General features: G+C 36.0%; 2 protein-coding genes across 2 annotated transcripts in view; one reads left to right on the top strand and one right to left on the bottom strand.

Moving 5' to 3' along the window:
* Positions 1-1,488, bottom strand: part of LOC311286286 (uncharacterized protein) — an 83,593-nt gene extending 82,105 nt beyond the window's left edge. The window contains exons 1-2 of the mRNA XM_084402417.1: positions 1,371-1,488; positions 968-1,279 (exon numbers count right to left, since the gene is read on the bottom strand). Coding sequence (XP_084258543.1) covers positions 968-1,279; positions 1,371-1,482 — 424 coding nt within the window. The 5' untranslated portion in view covers positions 1,483-1,488. The remainder of the gene's footprint in view (positions 1-967; positions 1,280-1,370) is intronic.
* Positions 1,489-6,830: 5,342 nt separating this feature from the next.
* LOC311286530 (polymeric immunoglobulin receptor-like) lies at positions 6,831-24,933 on the top strand (the record flags this gene model as incomplete). Its single annotated transcript, XM_084402738.1, has 6 exons — positions 6,831-6,929; positions 7,032-7,352; positions 10,194-10,517; positions 13,443-13,499; positions 24,587-24,618; positions 24,847-24,933. Exons 1-6 carry the CDS (start codon positions 6,875-6,877, stop codon positions 24,931-24,933), a joined length of 876 nt encoding a protein of 291 aa, XP_084258864.1. The 5' UTR covers positions 6,831-6,874.
* Positions 24,934-24,943: the final 10 nt, after the last annotated feature.

Here is a 24,943-nt window from a genome sequence, read left to right as displayed (position 1 = left end):
ACTGATCACCATAATGGCGACCAAACATTTTCATCAACATCTAAAGCTCTGTTAATTCTCAAGAAGAACTTCTGTAGACGTCTGACAGAAATAAAGTCAGTCTGGTTAGTAATAAGTGAAGCTGGTAATGCTGTTTGTGGAGTTGTTTAATCCTCCTCTGCTGAGATCTTCACAGATTTAATGTCTTCTTTTCTCTTCAGCTGATTTAATCTAAGGCTGTGATTAAAGTCAGTTGTAGTTCTTGTGTTTCTCTTTCCTTAAGTGATTCTGCTTGTTAACAGCAGGTGTTCATCACTAATGCTCAATCATCACTTAATTAATCACTTAATTATCTCATTAACTTTAACACTGATTCAGAGTTACTGTAACACTCTGTAGAGTGGGAACATATGTGCTCTGAGCAGTGTTGATTTAACTCTGGGGATTTTGCTGTATTACTAGCGAAACAGTACAGTTTGTTAATCTCTGCATACTTACACATAACTACATTGTATTTTATATGCCTCTGTTGAGTTTCATGCGTCTCAGCCATAGTTTCACATATTCAGATATTTAAATCTTTCTCACCCTCGTTCATGATGACGATCAGATGAGTGTAAAGATAATTCACGTCTCTCTCTAATGTCACTGCACACCAGTATTTCCCAGCATCCTCTGCTGTCAGTCCAGTGATGGTCCCAGTGAAGACACTTGCAGTGACGTCATCATTCAGAGTCAATCTGTCAGTCTTGGTCTCTTTCTCTTCTCTCACAGTCTCATTGAGAGTATTTCTATCTCTAGTGGAGCACTTCCCCTTACAGAGAGACTTTGACTTTGATTTATAGATTGAATCATAAGGGCAGAAGATCTCAGCAGATTCTCCTTCACGTCTCACTACTGGAGCCACTGCAAACAAACACAGACATTTAACACACTTGATTCTGAATATACTGTATTTACTACAATGAAATCATCTGAATTCACTCACTGAAGAGGTCGAGCTGAATTTTGGTGGTCAGGGAGATGAAAGTCAAATGTGTGTCTCTGGTTTCTGCTCCACACCAGTAAACTCCAGCATCTCTCACGCTCACATTACTGATGCTCACTGTAAAAACTCTCTCTTCATTTCTCTCAGATGAAGGACTCATTTCTGTCACTGCAGATGTGCTGATGTTTTGACAGATGTGATCATCAATCTCTTTGCAGAAATGAACTTTATGTTCCTCTGGGATCTGACAGGTGATGTTGACTTCTTCACCAAGATGAGCAGATTCAGTCTTTGTCTTTGGATATTTTGTATCTATAAAACAAAAACCAAAAGCAGCAACAAACAATTAGATAAAAATCTGAACAAATGCTGGATATGAGATAAAGTATTTGTGGTTCCTCACCGTCTCTGACGTCCAGCTGAAGTTCAGTGAAGCTCTCAGTATAGTGAGACACATTCACTCCACATCTGTATGTTCCTGCATCTGCAGCTTTCAGCTCTCTAAAAAACACCATCAAGACTCCTGCCCAGCCAGCACAGCCATGTGGGGCCCAAATGGGTTTGACCTGGGCTATCTAACTGGGACCCAGCCAGTTTTGTCCTCGGTTTCCATGTAGGCCCCACATGGGTTTGCCCAGATGAAATGAACACTGCTTAGTGTGCACAGTACAGGCTGTTTAATGTAACACTGAATCAGTGTTGGAGGTAATGAGATAATTAAGTGATTGAATAATGATTGTGTATTATTGACGAACACCTGCTGTTAACAAGCAGAATCACTGAAGGAAAGAGAAACACAAGAACTACTTCCAGCCACAACCTTGGATGAAATCAACTGAAGATAAAATACATTACATCTCTCAAGATCTGATTAAACAACTCCACAAACAGCATTACCAGCTTCACTTATTACTAACCAGACTGACTTTATTTATGTCAGACATCTACAGAAAAGAATTAAGAAGAGGTTTAGATGTTGATTACTTATTTGAAAGTAATAGTTTGATTTGATGTTACCACTGTGGCGATCAGTGTGTGCTTTAGTCAGGCTCTTGACTTTTTAACATTAGTTTTTCTCAGGCAGCTGTGTCTGTTTGTTATGGCGAGAACAGCAAGAGAAAATATAATCAGATGCTGTAAGCTGAAACACAGAGATATCACAAATTAGCACATGAAGCTCAACAATGGTGGCAAAATTTTTTTAATTTTTTTTATTTATGCAGCAGTGCATGCTGGGAGTTTTATACTATCCTGGAACCCAGCATGCATTGCGACATGAAACTTTTGATTGTCACCATTGTTGAGATTCATGTGCTGATTGTTGATGTGTGTGTGTGTCTGAGTAAAGCAGGAGTTAAAAATGTTTTACAGCACTATATGATTACGATATTCTTCATTGATTACTAGTGGTGGAAAGTTTGATTCTTTTCAGAGACTCGTTCATTTTCAGTTCGTTCACCAAAATGATTCGTTCAGACTCGTTCACTGATTCGTTCAGTGATAATTTCTTCATATTAGATATATACTGCAGCAGGTGGCGAAAAAGAGTGTATTTTATGTTATGTTTTAATGAACGTATTTACTTGTTACAAAAAAAAAAGTGATTTGGCTTTGTTAAAATGTGTGCCTTATTTACTAAATTAATAACATAAGTCTAAATAAGTGGTTCAGATGACCAAACCAAGGTTTTCTTGCATAATATTAACATTTTAATTACAGACATACACATTCATAAATCTGGGATTATATTAAACGTTGATGTTCTGTATGTTGAATATGAATATAAACAATTATATGTGCACACCTATAACTGCGCTTTGAATGAGATTAAATCACATGCTAAATGACCGATCTACCCAGTACTCTCATTCACGAACGAAAGTACCAGTTCAATTCGTTCACGAACGAGATCTCTCCCTCTCGTTCAGACTCAAAACAGAGCGATCTCAGCAGTGATAGGCATATTCGTTCAGTAGATCCAACCAAATACATGCCCCTTCACAGCCCAAACTGAAATGCTATTTGCTGACGTTATGAGACCTAACCAATACTGTCATATTTTTTTGGTTTGTTTTAGTTTTTAGAGAAGTGCATACATGAATAAAACGTAATGAATTAATTTTGATAATACAAAATGAACACAAGTAGTCAAGTAAATTGTTCAAAGTGCAAAATACCACAAAACTAAGACTAAAACACACAACCAAAATATAAGAAAAGCAGGTAAGGAGAAGTGTAAATTTAAATCAAGTAAACAGTCAAGTGCGCCTCCCTTAACTCAAACCAAGTAAAAAATGACGATGTTAATTTGTCTTTGTTATATTTAACCAATATATTGCGTTATTAACCTGTTTTCATTACAATGGTAAAGTGTAAATTTGTTTATTTGATGCAAACATGCTAACTACACAAGCCTAGCTCTATCGGTTCGCCATCATTATCGTTCAAACAACTGGTTATTTTCGTTCATGAACGACATGCCAGTTCGTTCAACTCGTACACAAACGATAAGATCTCTCTCTCTCGTTCAGACCCGGTTCAGACTCAAAAGCAACTCGGTCGGTCAGTCAGTCAGTGAAGGGCGTATTCGTTCACTACATCCAACAAATCACATGCTCCGTCACATCTCATACTCGAAGGCTATTGGCTCGAGGTTCATTCTTTGACAGGTTGAAAACACCGGTTCACTGAGCTGCGCATGCGCTGCTAATAGCGCCGCGCTGCTGTGGAGGGAGGGATTTCAGTGAACGAGAAATATGAGTCAATTGATTACGTGAACGAGAACGATTCGTTCACCTAAAGGATTCGTTCAAAAAGAACGATTCGTTCACGAACGTAACATCACTATTGATTACAGAAATATTGATTTCATGTTGTAGATTCACAGATATATGCTAAATATGAAATACCCAACAATTCAAAGAATATATACAGGAAAGATCAAAGAATCAGACATGTCCATGATAATTGTGACATCATCACAAATGCCTAAAACACCTGTTGATCTTCCTCTTGACTCTTTCTTGCCATAACAAATGTGTTTTATAAACTCACTGTTACAGCAGTCAGAGAGAGATGAATGGTAAGAAGTCAAGAGACAAGACCAACTAAAGCAAATACTGATCTCCATCATGGTGACAACAAATTTTTATTATTAACTAAATCTCTGTTAATTCTCAACAAGAACTTTTGTACATGTATGAAAGAAATAATCGTAAACTGGTTTCACACTCAGTGTGGCTGGAAGTCAGTTGTAGTTTTTGTGTTTCTCTTTTTTCTGTTCTTGTTTGTCTCTCTCCTTCAGTGATTCTGCTTATCAGGTGTTCATCAGTGTCTCAATTCACTCACTTATTTTCATTCACTCTGTCAAGTGGACTATATTAGTGAACTAATGTAGGGAATAGTGAATGAGGGTATAGGGTGTGATTGGGAAAACAGCCTCTGAGTGTCCATTTTGAGCACTGTTCATTTACAGTATATTCCTGTAGGCTATTTTTGTTTTCTACGGTATATTACTGTTTTAATGGAAAATGGTATGATACTGTCTGAATTACGCCTTTTTTTACAGCAAGGGCTAACAGTGTATGTTAAAACATCTGTGGGGTATTTTGAGCTAAAATTTCACATACAGACTCTGGGGACATCAGAGACTTATTTTACATCTTGTGAAAAGGGCATTATACCACCCATTTAAACCTCATTGCCTCTGGTATGTATGTTGTCATGCCATATTTGAATATTTCCAATATGAATAAGAATTAAAGGTTTTATGTGCCATCCTGGATGAGATACTCCGAGTCAGACAGAGTCAGTAATATAACGTGGAAGAGCTTATATGTATATATATATATCATTTTTTTTTCATATATTACACAAATTCACAGCATCTTTATATGGAGAAAAAAGTTTGTGTCCTTTAGCACTAAAAAACATTTCCTGTTTTTCTCACACCTGCAGGAGCTCAAGGGTTTTGGTTTGACCGAGAGAATATACAGTAAATAGAGCAAAAGAAAACCACAAGCTGACGAACATCTCATGATGATGATCTTTATCACACTGACCTCAGTATCAAACCACCCTGCAAACACACAAAGGACTGAGACACAAGCAAGTGTCTTTAACCTAGTAAACATACTATAATACAGTAAACCTGGAGATGCTGCTTGTTTTATTAATCACGGCCAGGAGATCTTCCCGAGCAGTTCTCAGGGAATCTCTCCCAAGAAGCAAGGCCGGAGGATCTCAGACACATTCCATTGAGAATCCCACTAGATAACATGTTTGATACAACAGTTTTTATAGAATCAAGACAACAAATAAGATTATAGTGACTAACATGTCCCCTTCAATTTGATTGGATCAATTGGTTCAAAAGCCCCAAACTTTTCCCTCTGTCACTGGCACAAGCAAACTCTGTTTTTGTGATTACTCTTCACAAGGTTTGAAAACTAGTCATCTGTCTAGTTTAACTTCCCCTAATTTGTATTTACACACACACACAGACACACACACACTCAAAGTCACAAGTTTTCACAACAGTTTGGAAACATTTACATTTTTTTCCGATTGCTAAACGACAGTGAGCACAACTGGAGCTACATGTGCAAAACTCTAACTACAGTCTGCACTACCAACAGTCACCTGAGCTAAACAGTTCACATCACCTGCAAAACTCATTCCAAGCAACACAACTCTTAACACATGGCTCAAAACAGGCTCAGTGCAGCCAAACACTATACACAACCCTCACTGAGATAACACACACTGTCACTCAGAACACACTGAGAGGAAAAACACTAGCATCAAACACCAATACAGAAAATACAAACTTTTCATCTTTACAGTTTGAACAATTTCAGTGACTTCAGAGTGACATTCTTTCACATGATTTATTTAAATTTTAGAACATAACAATTCTTTAAGGTAAATGAAAATTAGCAGTTTGCTTCAAAAGTCTGTAGTAATTTACGGAATTACAGTAGTGAGAAAAAAAAAAGGTAGAAACTAAAAGTACATACTGTACTGTTATTTGAACAAATAATTGAGGGGCTAATCCTGCCTCTCTCTAGCATCAGGCCACAGGTTTTCATCAACATCAGTTCCCATCAAAACCCGTCTTCCTTGTTCCATTTCCAAAATTAGTCTTTCTGAGCTCTACCTATATATATATATATATGTGTGTGTGTGTGTGTGTTCACTAACAAGTCTAAAACAAGACACCTGCTTAGCCTTTCAGCTGAAATTGCAATCAGCAGTGTTTGAAAGGCACAAGGCTGAAATCTATTCTGTTTTGAATGTGTGGTTCACAGTTTTGACAGCAGTGTGTTAGCATTTGAACAAAGTGCTGTAAATCCACAGTGTTGTGCAGGTTGTGGTTAAAGTCATGGGATAAGTGTGTAGAGTTTTGAAAACTGTGTTCAAGCAATGAAAAACGAACTAGAGTTTGGTCCACATGAACTGCTGCTGTGCAGACTGTAGAGTTTTGCACGTGTGACTCCAGTTGTGCCCACTGTCGTTTAGCAATCGAAAAAAACTGTAAAAGCATAGGAATGTCGTTCCTGCAAGAAAAACAAATGAAAGTTGATTATTTAGTTGATTAATTAAAAAATCCATCACAGCCGAAAGAAGATAATAAAAAACTTTCACACCACACCACTTTAACACTTTAACACTCACACCAGTCTGCACACACTTGCTCAACAATCGCACTGGAAGTGAGAGATAAAGAGAGTGTGTGTGTGTGAGTGTGTGAGTGTGTGTGTGTGTGTGTGTGTGTGTGTGTGTGTGTGTGTGTGTGTGTGTGTCTGTGTCTGTGTCTGTGTGTGTGTGAGTGAGTGAGAGAGAGAGAGAGAGAGAGAGCAGCTCTTCATAACACAGGCCACCAGCGGCTCACAGATAAAGCAGAAAATGATCCAGATCTGTGATCATAAACTTCTCATATTTCTCCTGCTCATCATGTCTGGTAAGAGTTTATTCTGTGTTTCTGGGTCTTTCTAAAACAGCACCTGTTCTCAATCAGGTCCATGTTCGCTCTGAGCTGAGTTTCTCTCTCTTATGTTTTTAGTCTTGACGTGTGAGATGAAGGAGATCTTGACTTTCACTGGTTATGAAGGAGGAAAAGTTGAAATACGCTGTCCCTATGAGTCTAGATATGAAGAGAAGAATAAGTATCTCTGCAGAGGAGAGTGTCCAGTACGCAATAAAGACATTCCTGTTGAATCTGGATCTCCAGCTAAAGACAGGAGATTCTCTCTGACCGATGACAGAACGACCCGCATCTTCACCGTCACCATCACTGATCTGAGAACAGAGGATAAAGGCAAATACTGGTGTGGTGTGAGAACATCTGATGTCTTTACAGAGATTAACCTGGAAATTAAACCTGGTAAGTCAGAAAATTCTACATGAGTGAAGTGGACAGTGCACATAGATATGGTGTAAAACACATATAATCATAACTAATATATCAGTAACATCAGAGAGGTCTGTGTGTGTCTGAGAGAGCGCTGTATCATGTGTTGTAAGCAGGGTTCCCATGGGTCTTTGAAATCCTTGAAAGTTTGTGAATCTGAAAAAAGAAAATTCAAGGCCCTGGAAAGTTTTTGAAAATGACCATAATAGATACAGTTCCTTGAAAGTGCTTGAATTTATTTTGTTTATTTAGTTTTCTGGAAAAAACATTCATATTATTTCCTCCGGTCCGTTAATGTGTTATTTTGCCAACACTTCGTGGCCCATGCATACTTACTTGATTTATGTTAGCTACGCGCGTTTACGCGTTACGTTAAGTGTTTCCCGCGTGAGGTACTTTGTGTTGTACGTTGCCATGACGTTCACGTGCGCACAAAACAACTACGATGGAACCTCAACATTTGTTATTCAACACAACGGTAACACTTTAAAATACGGATCCTTCGTTAATGAATAACTACACAGGAACAAATGAGTAACACAATATTAACAATCTAGTAACTACAATTAACTAACAAGTAACTCTGATTAACGAATTAGTAAGTAATAGCACACAGATTTAAGTGGTAGTTCACTATTAACTAATCAATAACTACTATTTTTTAATACTTCACAGAGAACTACTGAATTTTTTTACAGATTTAAGTGGTAGTTCACTAATAACTAATCAATAACTACTATTTTTCAATACTTCCCAGAGAAATAATGAAAAAAATTCACAATTCATGCAAAACTAATTAATAACTAATGCAGGACAAATTACTAGCACTAGATTAACATTACTGCTAGATACTGTACACTAATTATCAATATGTAGTAGCGTAGCAGACTTATGATTTGGGAAAGCTGTCAATAATTAGCCTATGCACTGCTGTCTTTTAGAGAACTATTCATAAACTAAATAATTTTTAAGAATTGTTTTTTATAAATGCACTTGTCTGGAACACTTACCCTGTGGCCGATTTTCCGGCATTCCTCTGGACTGGCTTTGAATAACTAGACTCATCATGGTGAGTACTGGAACATACTGAGTCATCAGCCATCCAAATACCAGTTATTTTATTATAGCTTGAGTCATTTGAGACACTTGAGTCATTACTAGTTAGTTAACATGATCTTCACTTTAGAATACGGATCCAAATAATTAGTAGTTCCTATAGGGGTTTGTAGTAACACTTGAGTAATTACTAGTTAGTTAACATGATCTTCACTTTAGAATACGGATCCAAATAGGGGTATGTAGTAACACTTGAGTCATTACTAGTTAGTTAACATGATCTTCACTTTAGAATACGGATCCAAATAATTAGTAGTTCCTATAGAGGTATGTAGTAACACTTGAGTCATTACTAGTTAGTTAACATGATCTTCACTTTAGAATACGGATCCAAATAATTTGTAAGTCCTATAAAAGTATGCATTAACACTTGAGTCATTACTAGTTATCATGATTCCATGCTGTAGTTACTAATGAAGAGCCAACCCGAAAGGGTAGAATCATCTAATCATTCACAGGATATATATACACACACATATATATATATATATATATATATATACATATGAACAAAGAGACATACATAAAAACAATTTTGAGAGGTAGGTTAAATAATAAAATAACTGGTATTTGGATGGCTGATGACTCAGTATGTTCCAGTACTCACCATGATGAGTCTAGTTATTCAAAGCCAGTCCAGAGGAATGCCGGAAAATCGGCCACAGGGTAAGTGTTCCAGACAAGTGCATTTATAAAAAACAATTCTTAAAAATTATTTAATTTATGAATAGTTCTCTAAAAGACAGCAGTGCATAGGCTAATTATTGACAGCTTTCCCAAATCATAAGTCTGCTACGCTACTACATATTGATAATTTGTGTACAGTATCTAGCAGTAATGTTAATCTAGTGCTAGTAATTTTTCCTGCATTAGTTATTAAGTTTTGCATGAATTGTGAATTTTTTTCATTATTTCTCTGGGAAGTATTAAATTTTTTTAGTTATTGATTAGTTATTAGTGAACTACCACTTAAATCTGTAAAAAATTCTGTAGTTCTCTGGGAAGTATTAAAAAAATAGTAGTTATTGATTAGTTAATAGTGAACTACCACTTAAATCTGTGTGCTATTACTTACTAATTCGTTAATCAGAGTTACTTGTTAGTTAACTGTAGTTACTAGATTGTTAATATTGTGTTACTCATTTGTTCCTGTGTAGTTATTCATTAATGAAGGATCCGTATTTTAAAGTGTTACCAACACAACAAATGTGTTCCCACATTTAAGTCCTTGAATTTGAGGGTTTTGGACCTGGAAAGTCCTTGAAAGGTCCTTGCATTTGAAGTTAACCAAGGTGTGGTAACCCTGTGTAAGGATGTAAAGAGGCGAGATAACAGAAACCACAGTATTCTCTGTAGATGATGATAAGCGAGTGTGTTCACACCACAGACACTGACCCGCATCACTTCCTCACACACAACACTGTCTCAGTTATGGAGAAATCGCTCATTCAAAACACAAAGTATACATTATCTGTACACAAAAGTTCAGGTCTTTCTGTAGTAAAATACATTTTCATTTTAGATTTTTTTTCCATTATTAGTCTGTTAACAGAGAAGCCGTTCACACCAAAATATAGCTGACTTGATTTACATTAGACTAAACAGCCCATACTGTCACTATAACAGAGACTCAAGGATGCAGTGTAGAATTAAGGAGAATTTGGGACACTTACATCTCTCATTTATGCCCTGATTTAGTGTTTCACATGTTTGCTGTGACTGGAGAGCATCTGAACATCACCTGCCATTATAACAGTGACTTGAAGAACAAGATCAGGTTTAAGTTCATCTGCAAAGGAAGCGACCTGTCGATCTGTGAGTCATCAGGTGTCAAAGCTTCATCAGAAACAAACAGTAACGGCAGATTCTCTCTGAGGGATGATGGATCTGCAGGAGTTTTTACTGTGACCATCACTGATCTGACACTAGAGGATTCTGGGATATACTGGTGTGGAGCTGGAGAGACGGGACAAAAGAACAAGAACAAGTGGATTTCAGTGACACATCTGAACATTAGTAACGGTAAGATGCAGCCATTTGATATTATTTTTAAGATCAAAATCTGATTGTAAAATTAGTTTACTAAAAATAATTTGTTAGTTGTTTGCAGTCTAGAAGACTGTGTTTAACAAGTGTTGCTGGTCACACATACAGCGCTATATTTGCACCACACCACTGACATCAGTGAAGCGTTAAAGGTCCCATTCTTCGTGATCCCATGTTTCAAACTTTAGTTAGTGTGTAATGTTGTTGTTAGAGTATAAATAATATCTGTAAAATTATAAAGCTCAAAGGTGAATGCCAAGCGAGATATTTTATTTAACAGAAGTCGCCTACATCGAACGGCCCATTTGGACTACACCCCTCTACTTCCTTCTTTAATGACGTCAGTAGAACAGTTTTTTGACTAACCTCCGCCCACAGGAATGCTCCCTCAACTCTACCGAAATTCGTTTATGTACTTGTGCACTTCTTATAACTTACTGTGTTTACTCAGCTCTTACGGTGATTTTCTGAAGTAAAACTGACGCTTCATCTTTTGTGTGATGTACAATAAACTTTATTAAACTCATCAGTATATGTTTGATCATCATTCGGACCTGGTCCGAAACAGCAGACTTGTAGGCTATTAATAAATAATGGATACATACAAGCAGATGACAAATACGTTATAATAACCGTAATTATGAAAATTAATTATGTCTACTAATTACTTTTGTCTTATGAAGCTCCGCCCCCTGGGTCGTCCAGCAGCAGCTCATTTGCATTTAAAGGGCACACACTAAAACAGCGCGTTTTTCTGAGCCCCCAAAAAATTACAATTTAAACATGCTGTAAAAAATTATCTGTTGGGTATTTTGAGCTGAAACTTCACATACACACTCTGGGGACATCAGCGACTTATTTTACATCTTGTGAAAAGGGGCATAATACGGGACCTTTAATAAAAGCTGTTTAACAACATACAAAACATAGCTGACATGATTTAAATTAGACTAAACAGCCCATTACTGTCACTATAACAGAGACTCAAGGATGGACATCAGTTCTGGTGTGCCATAAAGAGACTTTGGGATATTAAATCTCTCATTTAAGTGTCTTTCGTGTCTCGTGTGACTGGAGAACATCTGAACATCACCTGCCATAGCTTTTTCCGCTATTTTCATCTTCCGGGTTTAAAATCTTCATCGTGTCAGAGCACTATAGTACTTTGATGACTCATCGGTGTCTCATAATTATTCATGTGACTGAGTTTTCTTATCCAATAAGAAGACACTTGCTCTTAATTATTCATGACACCACGTGGAACTTTCCAATGACAGACATGTCAAACTGTGATATTGCGTAGTAGATGAGAGAGGCAATGATGGGACGTGCGTGGTGTCACATGGTCAGCTCACAGTATGAGTGCACACCCTGATAACAGATCTTTCTCATAAGAACATTCTCCAAACATACAACTGACTTCAGCCACAGCCTTAGATCAAATAAAAGAAGACATAAAATCTGTGAAGATCTCAGCAGAGGAGGATTAAACAACTCCACAAACAGCATTACCAGCTTCACTTATTACTAACCAGACTGACTTTATATCTGTCAGACATCTACAGAAGTTATTATTGAGAATTAATAGAGATTTAGATGTTGATGTTTTATTATTTTGTTTGACATTGATATTTTAAATTATAATCGACCTCAGATTACACAGTTTGATATCAAACAGCGTCATAATCATTTATAACAGATCTGAATTGCATAATAAGACGCAAATATTTGACCAACTGTGTCAATTAGACACAAAGAGACATCAAGAATCAGCTTATGAATCTCAACAATGGTGACGATCGAAACCTTCATGCTGCAATGCATGCTGGGTATCTAGTCTTTGTGTAGTCTGGCTATCACCAGACCAAGCTCAATCTTTTAAGATTGAACATTAGTCTGGTGAGTCTGCTCTGTGTTTTCTCCTGCACAAGAGGCGCGATCAACGGGCATAGTTCAAATGACTCTGAACGCAATTGGATAGTCCTTCAGCCAATCAGACCAATATAGTTGATATATGACTATAGCATGAGCACACAGTGAGGGCGCTGTGAGGATACACTTTTAGCTCACTGTGAACTCAGATTGTGAACACATCACAGGTATCATGAGAGCTCATGGTGAGATCACTGAGAGATCAAATTATTGACTGGGAGTGCCTCTCCATATTAAACTGCACTGTTAGACCTTACCAGTTTTTTTTACAGTAAAATACTGGCAAAACTGTTGCCAGTAATTAACTGTTAATTGTACAGTTATTTACTGTAATCTACAGTATGTTACTGTAAAACTGCACTAAAACTCGAGTTAAAGTGGACTATATTAGTGAACTAATGTAGGGAATAGGGAATGAGGGTATAGGGTGTGATTGGGAAAACAGCCTCTGAGTGTCGATTTTGAGCACTGTTCATTTACAGTATATTCCTGTCGTTTACTTTTGTTTTCTACGGTATATTACTGTTTTAATGAAAATGGAATGATATTGTCAGAATTTGGCCTTTTTTACAGCAAGGGTTAACAGTGTAGTTAAATGTAAATTAATTTAAACTTACCCTTCGGTATAAATGAACAGTGTTGATCCTAGATATTGTTTTTCTGCGATCGTGACGAGCGCAACATGAGGCTTCTCCCGCTTGTTTGTGATCTGTAAACCCTCGCTTCCAAATTAATCTTGTTACCCATCATATTTATAGGACAGTTAGCTCATTGTTAGACAGTTAGCCACTCCGTTTGTTTTTTCCCATTAAAGTCAAAGCCTGTCCAGGCAATTGTTATGTCTATGAGCTGGTTAGAACAACTGTGCGCTATTCAGCATACTGTGCAGGTAATTATGTGTTCATGAGCTCTTGGCATTATTTGTGTTTGTTGATTCATTGGTATTAACCATTAGTCATTATTTTTCAGCTGTTACTAACATCATCAGCCCCGATACAACAGTCACACCAGAGACGACCTCAGCTGGTAATGTACACTGATGTTTCCTCTGTTGGATTGTGTTTTGTCTGAATGTTTGTGGATCTGTAGAATTGAACAGATGTGTGAGTGTGTTTGTGTTTCAAGGTATAAACTAGGGGGAAAATGATGTCGTCACGTCGACGTTACGTCGAACGTGAGCGACTGAAAGGGAACCTGAATTTTGTAAAATCTTATTGAATCCTGGTAAAAAATTGGTCGCAGACAGATCCAGTCTTGCCTTAAAAATCAAGGGTTCATTCAGCAAACAAAAAATGGAATGAAAATTTTCAGTCCTTTGAATATGAAAAAAAAAATCCAAATCTTGAAAAGATGCTGATAAAAAGTATTAAAATATTCAAGCACTTAGGGTCCATTAAAAAAAGAGGTTTATCTATTCCAAGGTTTCCAACAGTCCTGAGTAAAAACCAGGCTTGTGCAAAATTCAGAATTTGAGAATTGCCCTCCATTCAATTCATGAATTTGAATTTGAATTGAATTTACTCCGCCCCACAGGACATTGAATTGAATTTGAATTGGAATGACAGGAAGTGGAATTAAATTCATGGCAATTCAAAGAAATTCCACTCAGTCACACAACAGAAAGAATGTGTTGAGTCTCACATGCATTCAGTGTTAGGAAGGTTATTTTGGAAATGTTTTTGCTTATTACTGTTATTAGTTACCCATTATAAATGTGGTTTGGATTACTTTATTTGGATAACTTTATCAATGCAAAGCAATTTCGTTTTAAGTTGATTAGTACACTCTTAAAACGGATGTGTTAAAAACAACACAACCTGTGTTATATCTTAACACACCTGTGTGTCTAGTTAAGGACAACACATTTTGTGTTACTTTTAACTCAACCAGTGTGTTATTGTTCTTAACACAGGGAGTGTGTTGAAACCTTTTACACACTAATGTGTTATAGTTACACAACTTGTGTCAGATATGTGTCACATGTGACTGTAGTCGGTGTGTATTTGCCAGAGTTACTTCCTGTGTTTTTACAACTGAGTGTCTGGATGAACACTGAAACGTATTGTTAACTTGTGTTTATGGAGTCCAGTGACATTTAATAAAGAGTTTGTTTGAACATTTGGATGGTTTAGACATCATGAATCTACATAGACAAGCTCTTATTGAGAATTAACTGAGGTTTAGATGTTGATGTTTCACTGAATGTTTTATTTGAAGTCACCAGAATCGTGATTAATGGCTCCTTTATTTGAGCTCTTGACCCTTTACTCTTCTTTTAGTTTTTCTCTGGCTGCTTTAACTGTATTTTAATAAAATAGGCCTACATTTGTTATGGTGAGAGAAAATATGATCAGATGTTTCTTGATGATGTCATAATCAACAAGTGCTGATCTGATCAAGTCTTTGAGTATATGGATGGTGTGCATTTAATTTATTTATTTGCTAGATATAACAATCTTGTGACACTACATCATGCTATCCATCATAATAAAAAATGTTTTCTAAAAATTTTAATCTGCAGCAGAAACTAGACAAATACAGACATCAAGAATCAGCACATGAATCTCAACAATGGTGATAAACAAAAAGCTCCATGCCGCAATGCATGCTGGGAGTCATGGATGAGATTTGTACTATGGTGGCACCCAGCATGCATTGCGGCATGAAGCTTTATGTTTGTCACTATTGTTGAGATTCATGTGCTGATTCTTGATGTCTGCTTGATACCATAGACTGTAAAGTCCTGTATGCACTGTACATTTAAAAACTAATTTTAAGCTAATTGTAATATGCTAATCCTTTTAAAAGTCATCTTTTAAATATTACATTAATCTTATAAATATTGAACTCTTGCTGAGCTTAACAACACTACATATCCATGGTGATAATATTATCATCTAAACATATTTTTCTCATGATTATTTCTGCTGTTTAAAGTGTTAAAATAAATACACATTTACAGCAATCACAAAAAACGAATGTTAAAGAGTTAAAGGTCAAGAGCCCAAATAAAGCTGACACTAATCACGATTCTGGTGACTTTAAATGAAACATTCAATGAATCGTCAACACCAAAACCTGTTAATTCTCAATAAGAGCTTCTGTAGAGTCTGACAGAAATAAAGTTAATCTGGTTATTAATAACAAGTGAAAGCAGCATTTGAAAAAGACATTGAAAAAGAGGCATGATGTGATTGGCTGCCAAAAAACACCCGTTAATCTTTAAGTTTTCATGAATTAAGATTTAATTTATTTATTTGAATGTATTGCTTTATTTATTTTAGAGCATTTTATGGGATACCATATAAAATATACCTATAATTTTTTTTTTCATAAACACAAACTCTCCTCCATCCAGTGCTATTCTATCCAGAGTTACACTTGAACACACATTGTGTGTTAAAAATATACACAACCCAGATAGCAACATTGTTTCGGCCCGGATCCGGCCCACATCTGGCACTTGTGGAATGCGGATCTGGCCCACATGCGGCGTGGAATGACGGCACTTGGGCGGACCGCTCCTGTGTGCCAGATCTGGGCCACAAGCAGGCCATAGCAATGCCACATCTCAGCCAAGAGCAAAGAAATAAACCACAACTGGACCGTATCTGAGCCACAAAATCTGTGTATATTAAATATGAAGTCATCTCAGCCTTAATAAGCCTGTTAACAAGCAGAATCACTGAAGGAAAGAAGAGAACAGAAAAAGAGACGAGCAGAAGCACAAGAACTACAACTGACTTCAGACACAGCCTTAGATGAAATCCACTGAAGAGAAAAGAAGACATTAAATCTGTGAAGATCTCAGCAGAGGAGGATTAAACAACTCCACAAACAGCATTACCAGCTTCACTTATTACTAACCAGACTGACTTTATTTCTGTCAGACGTCTGAAGTTTTTATTGAGAATTAACAGAGTTTTAACTGTAATGTGTTTCTTTTTTAAGTCACCATAACAGTGATTCATGTTTCCATTAGTTGGGCTCTTAACTCTTTTTATATCTTTTGTCTTTTTTGGCAGCTGTGACAGTGTGTTTGTCAAACACATTTGCAGCAGCAAAGAAAGCTAAAGTGAAACGAGATCAGGTGATGATGGTTTTCTGTTGATGGATTTATAATCATCATGAAATAACCTTTAATCACTGATGTTTTGTGGACTCTAACAATTGTGTTAATCCATTAATATTTTCACATCACAGACCCTGTGTTACTGCAGCACGAGATCCAGCAATATTATAACAATCAGTTAGAAGACATTATCAAACATGAGTACGAAAAAGTCAGTTTAATATGACACACGTAGACATCAACAATCAGCGTATGAATCTCAACAATGGTGACAATCAAAAGTACCTTGCTGCAATGCATGCTGGGTTACAGCATAGTACAAAACTCCCAGCATGCATTGCAACATGAATAAATTATGCAGCTGAATTGTCCTATAATTTTGTTTGATTCTAAATATTTGCTTTTATTTGTTGCTGTTGTTTTTGTTATGAATTATTAGCTTTTCAGTGATGTTCTGAATTAATCTGTTTATCTAAATATTTGTGATTGTCACCATTGTTGAGATTCATACGCTGATTGTTGATGTCTGTGTGTGTCATGTTGAACTGACTTTTTCGTGCTCATGTTTGATAAAGTCTTCTAACTTATTGTTATTATATTGCTGGATCTCATGCTGCAGTAACACAGGGTTTGTGATGTAACAATATTACTGGATCAACACAATTGTTATATTCCAAAGACATCAGTGAAACAGGCTAATTCATGATGACTATAAAATCATCAACAGGTAACCATCATCACCTGATCTCATTTTACTTTAGCTTTCTTTGCTGCTGCAAATGTGTTTGACAAACACACTGTCATAGCAGCCAAAAAAGATAATAGGTACAATAAGAGTTAAGAGCCCAACTAATGGAAACACTATTCACTGTTATGGTGACTTTAAATGAAACACATTAGAGTTAAACCTCTGTTAATTCTCAATAAAAACTTCTGTAGACGTGTGACAGAAATAAAGTCAGTCTGGTTAGTAATAAGTGAAGCTGGTAATGCTGTTTGTGGAGTTGTTTAATCCTCCTCTGCTGAGATCTTCACAGATTTAATGTCTTCTTTTCTCTTCAGTGGATTTCATCTAAGGCTGTGTCTGAAGTCAGTTGTAGATCTTGTGTTTCTGCTCGTCTCTTTTTCTGTTCTCTTCTTTCCTTCAGTGATTCTGCTTGTTAACAGGCTTATTAAGGCTAAGATGACTTCATATTTAATATACACAGATTTTGTGGCTCAGATAAGGTCCAGTTCTGGTTTATTTCTTTGCTCGTGGCTGACATGTGGCATTGCTATGGCCTGCTTGTGGCCCAGATCTGGCAAACAGGAGCGGTCCGCCCAAGTGCCGTCATTCCACGCCGCATGTGGGCCAGATCTGCATTCCACAAGTGCCAGATGTGGGCCGGATCCGGGCCGAAACAATGTTGCTATCTGGGAACATGTGTCAAAATACCATCAACACATGCTGTGTGTTGTTTTTTAACACATCTCTTTTTAGAGTGTAACTAATTGAATTAAACATTTTACCTCAGTAATACAACTAAATACAATTACATTAATTTTGTAATTTATTAACAGAAATTTCATTTCACGTAACTATTAACTCCTCAAAAAAAATTTCCTCAAAAATACATTTTGTTCTAAAATAGATATTGATCAAATTCTTGAAATAAATTACCCCCTCAATGTTGTTTAATTCGTTTTTTTTTTTTACATTGCTTTTAACATTCATCGCTGGGGGAAAACATATCCTTTTAATGTAATCTGGACAAGTAGTTCAAACTAATATCATTTATAATGCAATCATATCTGACGTAAAGCTTCATTGTTAAACACTTCACTTAAAATATGTATATGAATTTCTTTGAATTTTTATTGAATTGCAATTCTGCTTCCTTTAATTCAAATTCGAATTGTAATTCTAGATCCTGTTTTTGACATCAATTCAAATTCAATTCAAATTCAAGAATTGAATTGGAATTAAGGAGTCATTCTCAATTCAATTCTGAATTGTGCACAAGCCTGGTAAAAACACAACTGGTAAGCTGCACTCCTTCTCTGGAGATGAACCACTCGTTGACCCCCTTCTTCTTCGGGCAAAAATAAAATACTCCCAAAAAAAGTCAACAAAATCCGCTTGAATCTCGGCCATCAATTTCACTGGAGGATCATTACAAACCAGTCTGTGCCATAAGAGTAAAGCGACCAAATTATTTACAGTAAGTGTTCTTCCCCTATAAGACAGGTTGGGTAGAATCCACTTCCATTTGTCTAGACGACCTTTCACTGTTTGTAATAAATCATCACAATTTTTTTTTTTTTTTTTTACGATATTATCATCTCCTAAAAAATAAAATAATAATAATAATAATAAATCTCTGCAACCCTACCTATTTCAACTCAGACCTTCAGGAAGAATTGATTTCCCTTCATTCCAATCCCCTAATAAAAATGCCCCACTTTTTTTACAATTTACTTTTGTTGAAGACCATTTTCATAAATTTAGATAAAACATATGTCACTTTGTTTATTAATTATTATAAGGTCGTCTGCATATGCATAAGCTGATATACAAAAATGTACATCACAAAGTGGTATCCTAAAACCATCTAAATGTGAAATTCTTCCTGATTGTTTGTAGAAGTGATTGAATAACAAGAGAATATAACATTCCTGATAATGAACATCCTTGTCTAATACCTCTACTGACCTCGAATGAAGCACATAAGAGGACTATTAAACTTAAACTTAATAACACTCTCAATGTCGCATTTTTTAAAACTTCTCATTAAAACCAAAAGCTTCTAAAACATTCCATAGATAAGCATGCTCAACCCGATCAAACGCTTTCTCTTGGTCTGAAGATAACACACCACAATTGATATTAAATAATTTGGAAGCCTATATAACAGAGGTGGGAGTAAGTCACATGAACAAGTCACAAGTCTCAAGTCTTAACCTTCAAGTCTCAAGCAAGTCCAAGTCAATTTTGTGAAAAGCAAGTCAAGTCAAGTCATTAATTGAGTGATGATTGAGCATTATTGAAGACACCTGATGATAACAAGCAGAATCACTGAAGGAGAAAATCACAAATTGTAAGTTACCATTATGGCGATTTGTGTTTGCTTTAGTTGGGCTCTTGACCATTTTATGTTTACCTTAAATTTTGTTTGTCTGCTGTTATTGATTTATAACAGTCAAATGAACAAAGAAAAGTGTGATCTGATAGTGTTGGTTATGTTTTGACATAATCATGTTGTGAACCTTAAAAATGAAATTTATTGAGGTATCTTATCTTGATAATTACAGCAGCTCTGCCATTCTACAGCATATGATTATCAGTATTTTTCATATAATTCAAAATATTTATTAAATATTGTTCTGATCAAAACACTTTCAAATGAATTTATTTAAAAACACAGATATCAATAATCTCTAATCTGCCTGTGAATCTCAACAATGGTGACAATAATAAAGCATGTTGCAGTGGCTGCCACCAATCACAACTCATTAATGGCTCCCATCATGCATTGCGGTATGAATAAATTATGATCTGAATTGTCTATGTAATTTACTTTTCCTAATTGAATATTCTGCTCGTCACCATTGTTGAGATGCATAGACTGAATCTTGACGTCTGTGTGTGCCTAAAAGAAAGATTTTTTCATCTTTTTTTTTTTTCAAAACAACTTTTAAGAAATCCTTTGTATTATATCTATCTGGATATTTATGCAGAATCACAGTTATGCTGTAAACAACAACGTAAATCTAAGTCAGAAATAAGGATCTTAATGAGTTCAGTGATCAAGTTCAAATGATGATTGTCATAATATAACCAACACCATCAGATCACTTTTTTGCTTTGTTCATCTGGCAGTTATAACTCAGATACAACAGTCAGACAAAATTTAAAATAAACATATATGGGTCAAGAGTCCAACTAAAGCAAACACAAATCGCCATAATGGTAACTTACAATTTGATATTTTCTCCTTCAGTGATTCTGCTTGTTATCATCAGGTGTCTTCAATAATGTTCAATTATCACTCAATTAATGACTTGACTTGACTTGCTTTTCACAAAATTGACTTGGACTTGCTTGAGACTTGAAGGTTAAGACTTGAGACTTGTGACTTGTTCATGTGACTTACTCCCACCTCTGCTATATAATATCTCTAATTAAAGAAATATTGTCAAAGACTGTCCTTTTTGGTACACAATAATATTGATCTAGATGGATCACCTGTCTTATTACTTAAATATATTCACATTAAATATGTGAAGATCTCAGCAATTAATAGAGATTTAGATGTTGATGTTTTATTATTTTGTTTGATATTGATATTTTAAATTATAATAGACCTCAGATTACACAGTTTGACATCCAACAGTGTCATAATCATTTATAACAGATCTGAATTGCATAATAAGACACAAACATTTGAACTACTGTGTCATTTAGACACAAAGAGACATCAAGAATCAGCTTCATGCTGCAATGCATGCTGGGTATCTAGTCTTTGTGTAGTCTGGCTATCACCAGACCAAGCTCAATCTTTTAAGATTGAACATTAGTCTGGTGAGTCTGCTCTGTGTTTTCTCCTGCACAAGAGGCATGATCAATGGGCATAGTTCAAATGACTCTGAACGCAATTGGATAGTCCTTCAACCAATCAGACCAGTATACTGTAGTTGCAATATATGACTATAGCATGAGCACACAGTGAGGGCGCTGTGAGGATACACTCTCAGAAATAGGGGTACAGTAGGTGTCAATTTCTGTCCCCCAAGGTACATATATGTACCTTTTTGAGGGTCAAAAAGGTACATATACACTCACCTAAAGGATTATTAGGAACACCTGTTCAATTTCTCATTAATGCAATTATCTAATCAACCAATCACATGGCAGTTGCTTCAATGCATTTAGGGGTGTGGTCCTGGTCAAGACAATCTCCTGAACTCCAAACTGAATGTCAGAATGGGAAAGAAAGGTGATTTAAGCAATGTTGAGCGTGGCATGGTTGTTGGTGCCAGACGGGCCGGTCTGAGTATTTCACAATCTGCTCAGCTACTGGGATTTTCACGCACAACCATTTCTAGGGTTTACAAAGAATGGTGTGAAAAGGGAAAAACATCCAGTATGCGGCAGTCCTGTGGGCGAAAATGCCTTGTTGATGCTAGAGGTCAGAGGAGAATGGGCCGACTCATTCAAGCTGATAGAAGAGCAACTTTGACTGAAATAACCACTCGTTACAACCGAGGTATGCAGCAAAGAATTTGTGAAGCCACAACACGCACAACCTTGAGGCGGATGGGCTACAACAGCAGAAGACCCCACCGGGTACCACTCATCTCCACTACAAATAGGAAAAAGAGGCTACAGTTTGCACGAGCTCACCAAAATTGGACAGTTGAAGACTGGAAAAATGTTGCCTGGTCTGATGAGTCTCAATTTCTGTTGAGACATTCAGATGGTAGAGTCAGAATTTGGCGTACACTGTAAAAAAGAATACATTGATTTTATTGATATCTAATTAATAAAAATGAGGCAACAGATTACAAGCAATATTATTAATTAAATTTAACAAATTAGAATTGAGTAATAATTAATCAAACGAATTCCTTAAAAGTTAACCATTTAAAATGAGTAAAATGTACAAAATATCTTTTATTGCCAACATTGAAGACACCTGGTGTTAACAAGCAGAATCACTGAAGGAGAAAACCATAATTAAAGTCACCTTTGTGGAGATCAGTGTGTGTTTTAGTTGGGCTCTTGACCTTAAAATATTAACTTTAAGTTTTGTTCGGCTGCTGTACATGAGTTATAACAGCCAGATGAACAAATAGAAAAGATGATCTGATGGTGTTGGTTGTGATTTAACATAATCATTATTTCACAATCATTAGACCTGAACCTCATATAGAGTCCAATTTATGAGTTAAGTTAACTTTATTAATTACAGCAGTATAATATTTTTAGCCTTTTCAATGAAATCCAAATTATCAAATCAATAATAAAAAATAAATAAATATATGTGTTTTTTTTTTTTTTAAGGCACAAACACACATATCAAGATTTTGCGTATGAATCTCAGCAATGGTGACGAACAGATCACCTCTGAACATAAGCTCATTATTTATTCATGCAGCAATGCATGATGGGAGCCATGAATGAGTTTTGATTGGTGGAACCCAGAATGCACTGCAACATGCTTTATAAATGTCACCATTGTTGAGATTCACAGGCTGATTATTGATGTCTGTGTGTCTCCTTTTTATGTAAGAGAAACTTTTTAGAAATTATTTGCCTTACATTGTAAAAGTTAAAAAATATTATGCCGTACAAGGCCAGTGCTGCTATAATTAATATAGTTCACCTAACTCATAAATTGGACTCTATGAGTTCAGTGATTCAGGTCAAATGATTGTGAAGTAATGATTATGTTAAAACACAACCAACGCCATTACATCACATTTTCTCTTTGTTCATCTGGCTGTTATAACTCATGTACAGCAGCCAAACGAAACTTAAAGTTAATAATTTAAGGGTCAAGAGCCCAACTAAAACACACACTGATCTCCATAATGGTGACTTTAATTATGGTTTTCTCCTTCAGTGATTCTGCTTGTTAACACCAGGCGTCTTCAATGTTGGCAATAAAATATATTTTGTAAATTTTACTCATTTTAATTGGTTACCTTTAAAGGAATTCATTTGATTAATTATTACTCAATTCTAATTTGTTAAATTTAATTAATAATATTGCTTGTAATCTGTTGCCTCATTTTTATTAATTAGATATCAATAAAATCAATGTATTATTTTTTACAGTGTAAACAGAATGAGAACATGGATCCATCATGCCTTGTTACCACTGTGCAGGCTGGTGGTGGTGGTGTAATGGTGTGGGGGATGTTTTCTTGGCACACTTTAGGCCCCTTAGTGCCAATTAGGCATCGTTTAAATGCCACAGCCTACTTGAGCATTGTTTCTGACCATGTCCATCCCTTTATGACCACCATGTACCCATCCTCTGATGGCTACTTCCAGCAAGATAATGCACCATGTCACAAAGCTCGAATCATTTCAAATTGGTTTCTTGAACATGACAATGAGTTCACTGTACTAAAATGGCCCCCACAGTCACCAGATCTCAACCCAATAGAGCATCTTTGGGATGTGGTGGAACGGGAGCTTCATGCCCTGGATGTGCATCCCACAAATCTCCATCAACTGCAAGATGCTATCCTATCAATATGGGCCAACATTTCTAAAGAATGCTTTCAGCACCTTGTTGAATCAATGCCACGTAGAATTAAGGCAGTTCTGAAGGCGAAAGGGGGTCAAACACAGTATTAGTATGGTGTTCCTAATAATCCTTTAGGTGAGTGTATGTCCCCAAGCATTAAAAGGTACAAATATATACCGTTTCTTTTAAAGGTTAAGGTACAATATCAAAAGACAGCCTCTGCTAAGTAATTTATTTTATTTTTTTTGTAAAAAAAAAGTTTTTTTTAAGGTTTTAATGATACCTTAATCATTTAAGGTAGATTTGAACTTATCACTATATCTGAGTAGCCTTGAAATAAAGGAAATAAAAGTTTTGTAAGTCAATTTACTGATATTAAATCACTCTAACACAGCAAAAACTCCAGTGTTAAATGAACTTTCTTGGGAGTTTATTTGGCTTCAGACTCAAGAGTGTTAAAGTGTTAAAATATGAGTGTTAAATTAACAATCAAGAGTGCTAAAGTTAATGAGCTAATTAAGTGATTCATTGAGTGATGATTGAGCATTATTGAAGACACCTGATGTTAACAAGCAGAATCACTGAAGGAGAAAAAATCTATATTTTTAAGACACTGTTATGGTGATCAGTGTTTGCTTTAGTTGGGTCTTTTGACCCTTAAACTGTTAACATTAGATTATATTTGGCTGTTGTATCTGAGTTATAACTGCCAGATGAACACAGTGAAAAGTTGATCTGGAGGTGTTGGTTATGTTTTGCAGTTTATTATATTATTGTCTTCATGCTGATTTCTGTCATTGCAGGTATAAATATAACACTGCTGGAAGGATGCAACGTAAGTTAGTAGAGACTCACAGCTCCTATCAATAATAGTCCAAACTGAAGCAGTGCAATAACATGTGCATTTTAGATATGTGTGTAATCTGAAATATGAACGCGCTTTTCTAATAATTGCTGATGATTTATGGGGGCATTCAGTCCATATAAGCTGTGAATACTCTGCATACAAAAGCCAATTGAAAGAATGAGTTTGTGGACTCTGTCTTCTCAATTTTGATTTCAGAGTCAGACTGAAAAGCTTCAAAATCTTCTAGAGCAGATCGAGAACATTAAAGATCAAGAGCTTTCTTTGACTGTAAGTCTTCAATAGAATTATTTTT

Source organism: Rutilus rutilus (assembly GCF_951802725.1).
Source record: "Rutilus rutilus genome assembly, chromosome: 2".
NCBI lineage: Eukaryota > Metazoa > Chordata > Actinopteri > Cypriniformes > Leuciscidae > Rutilus > Rutilus rutilus.
This window is presented reverse-complemented; position numbering and strand designations above follow the sequence as displayed.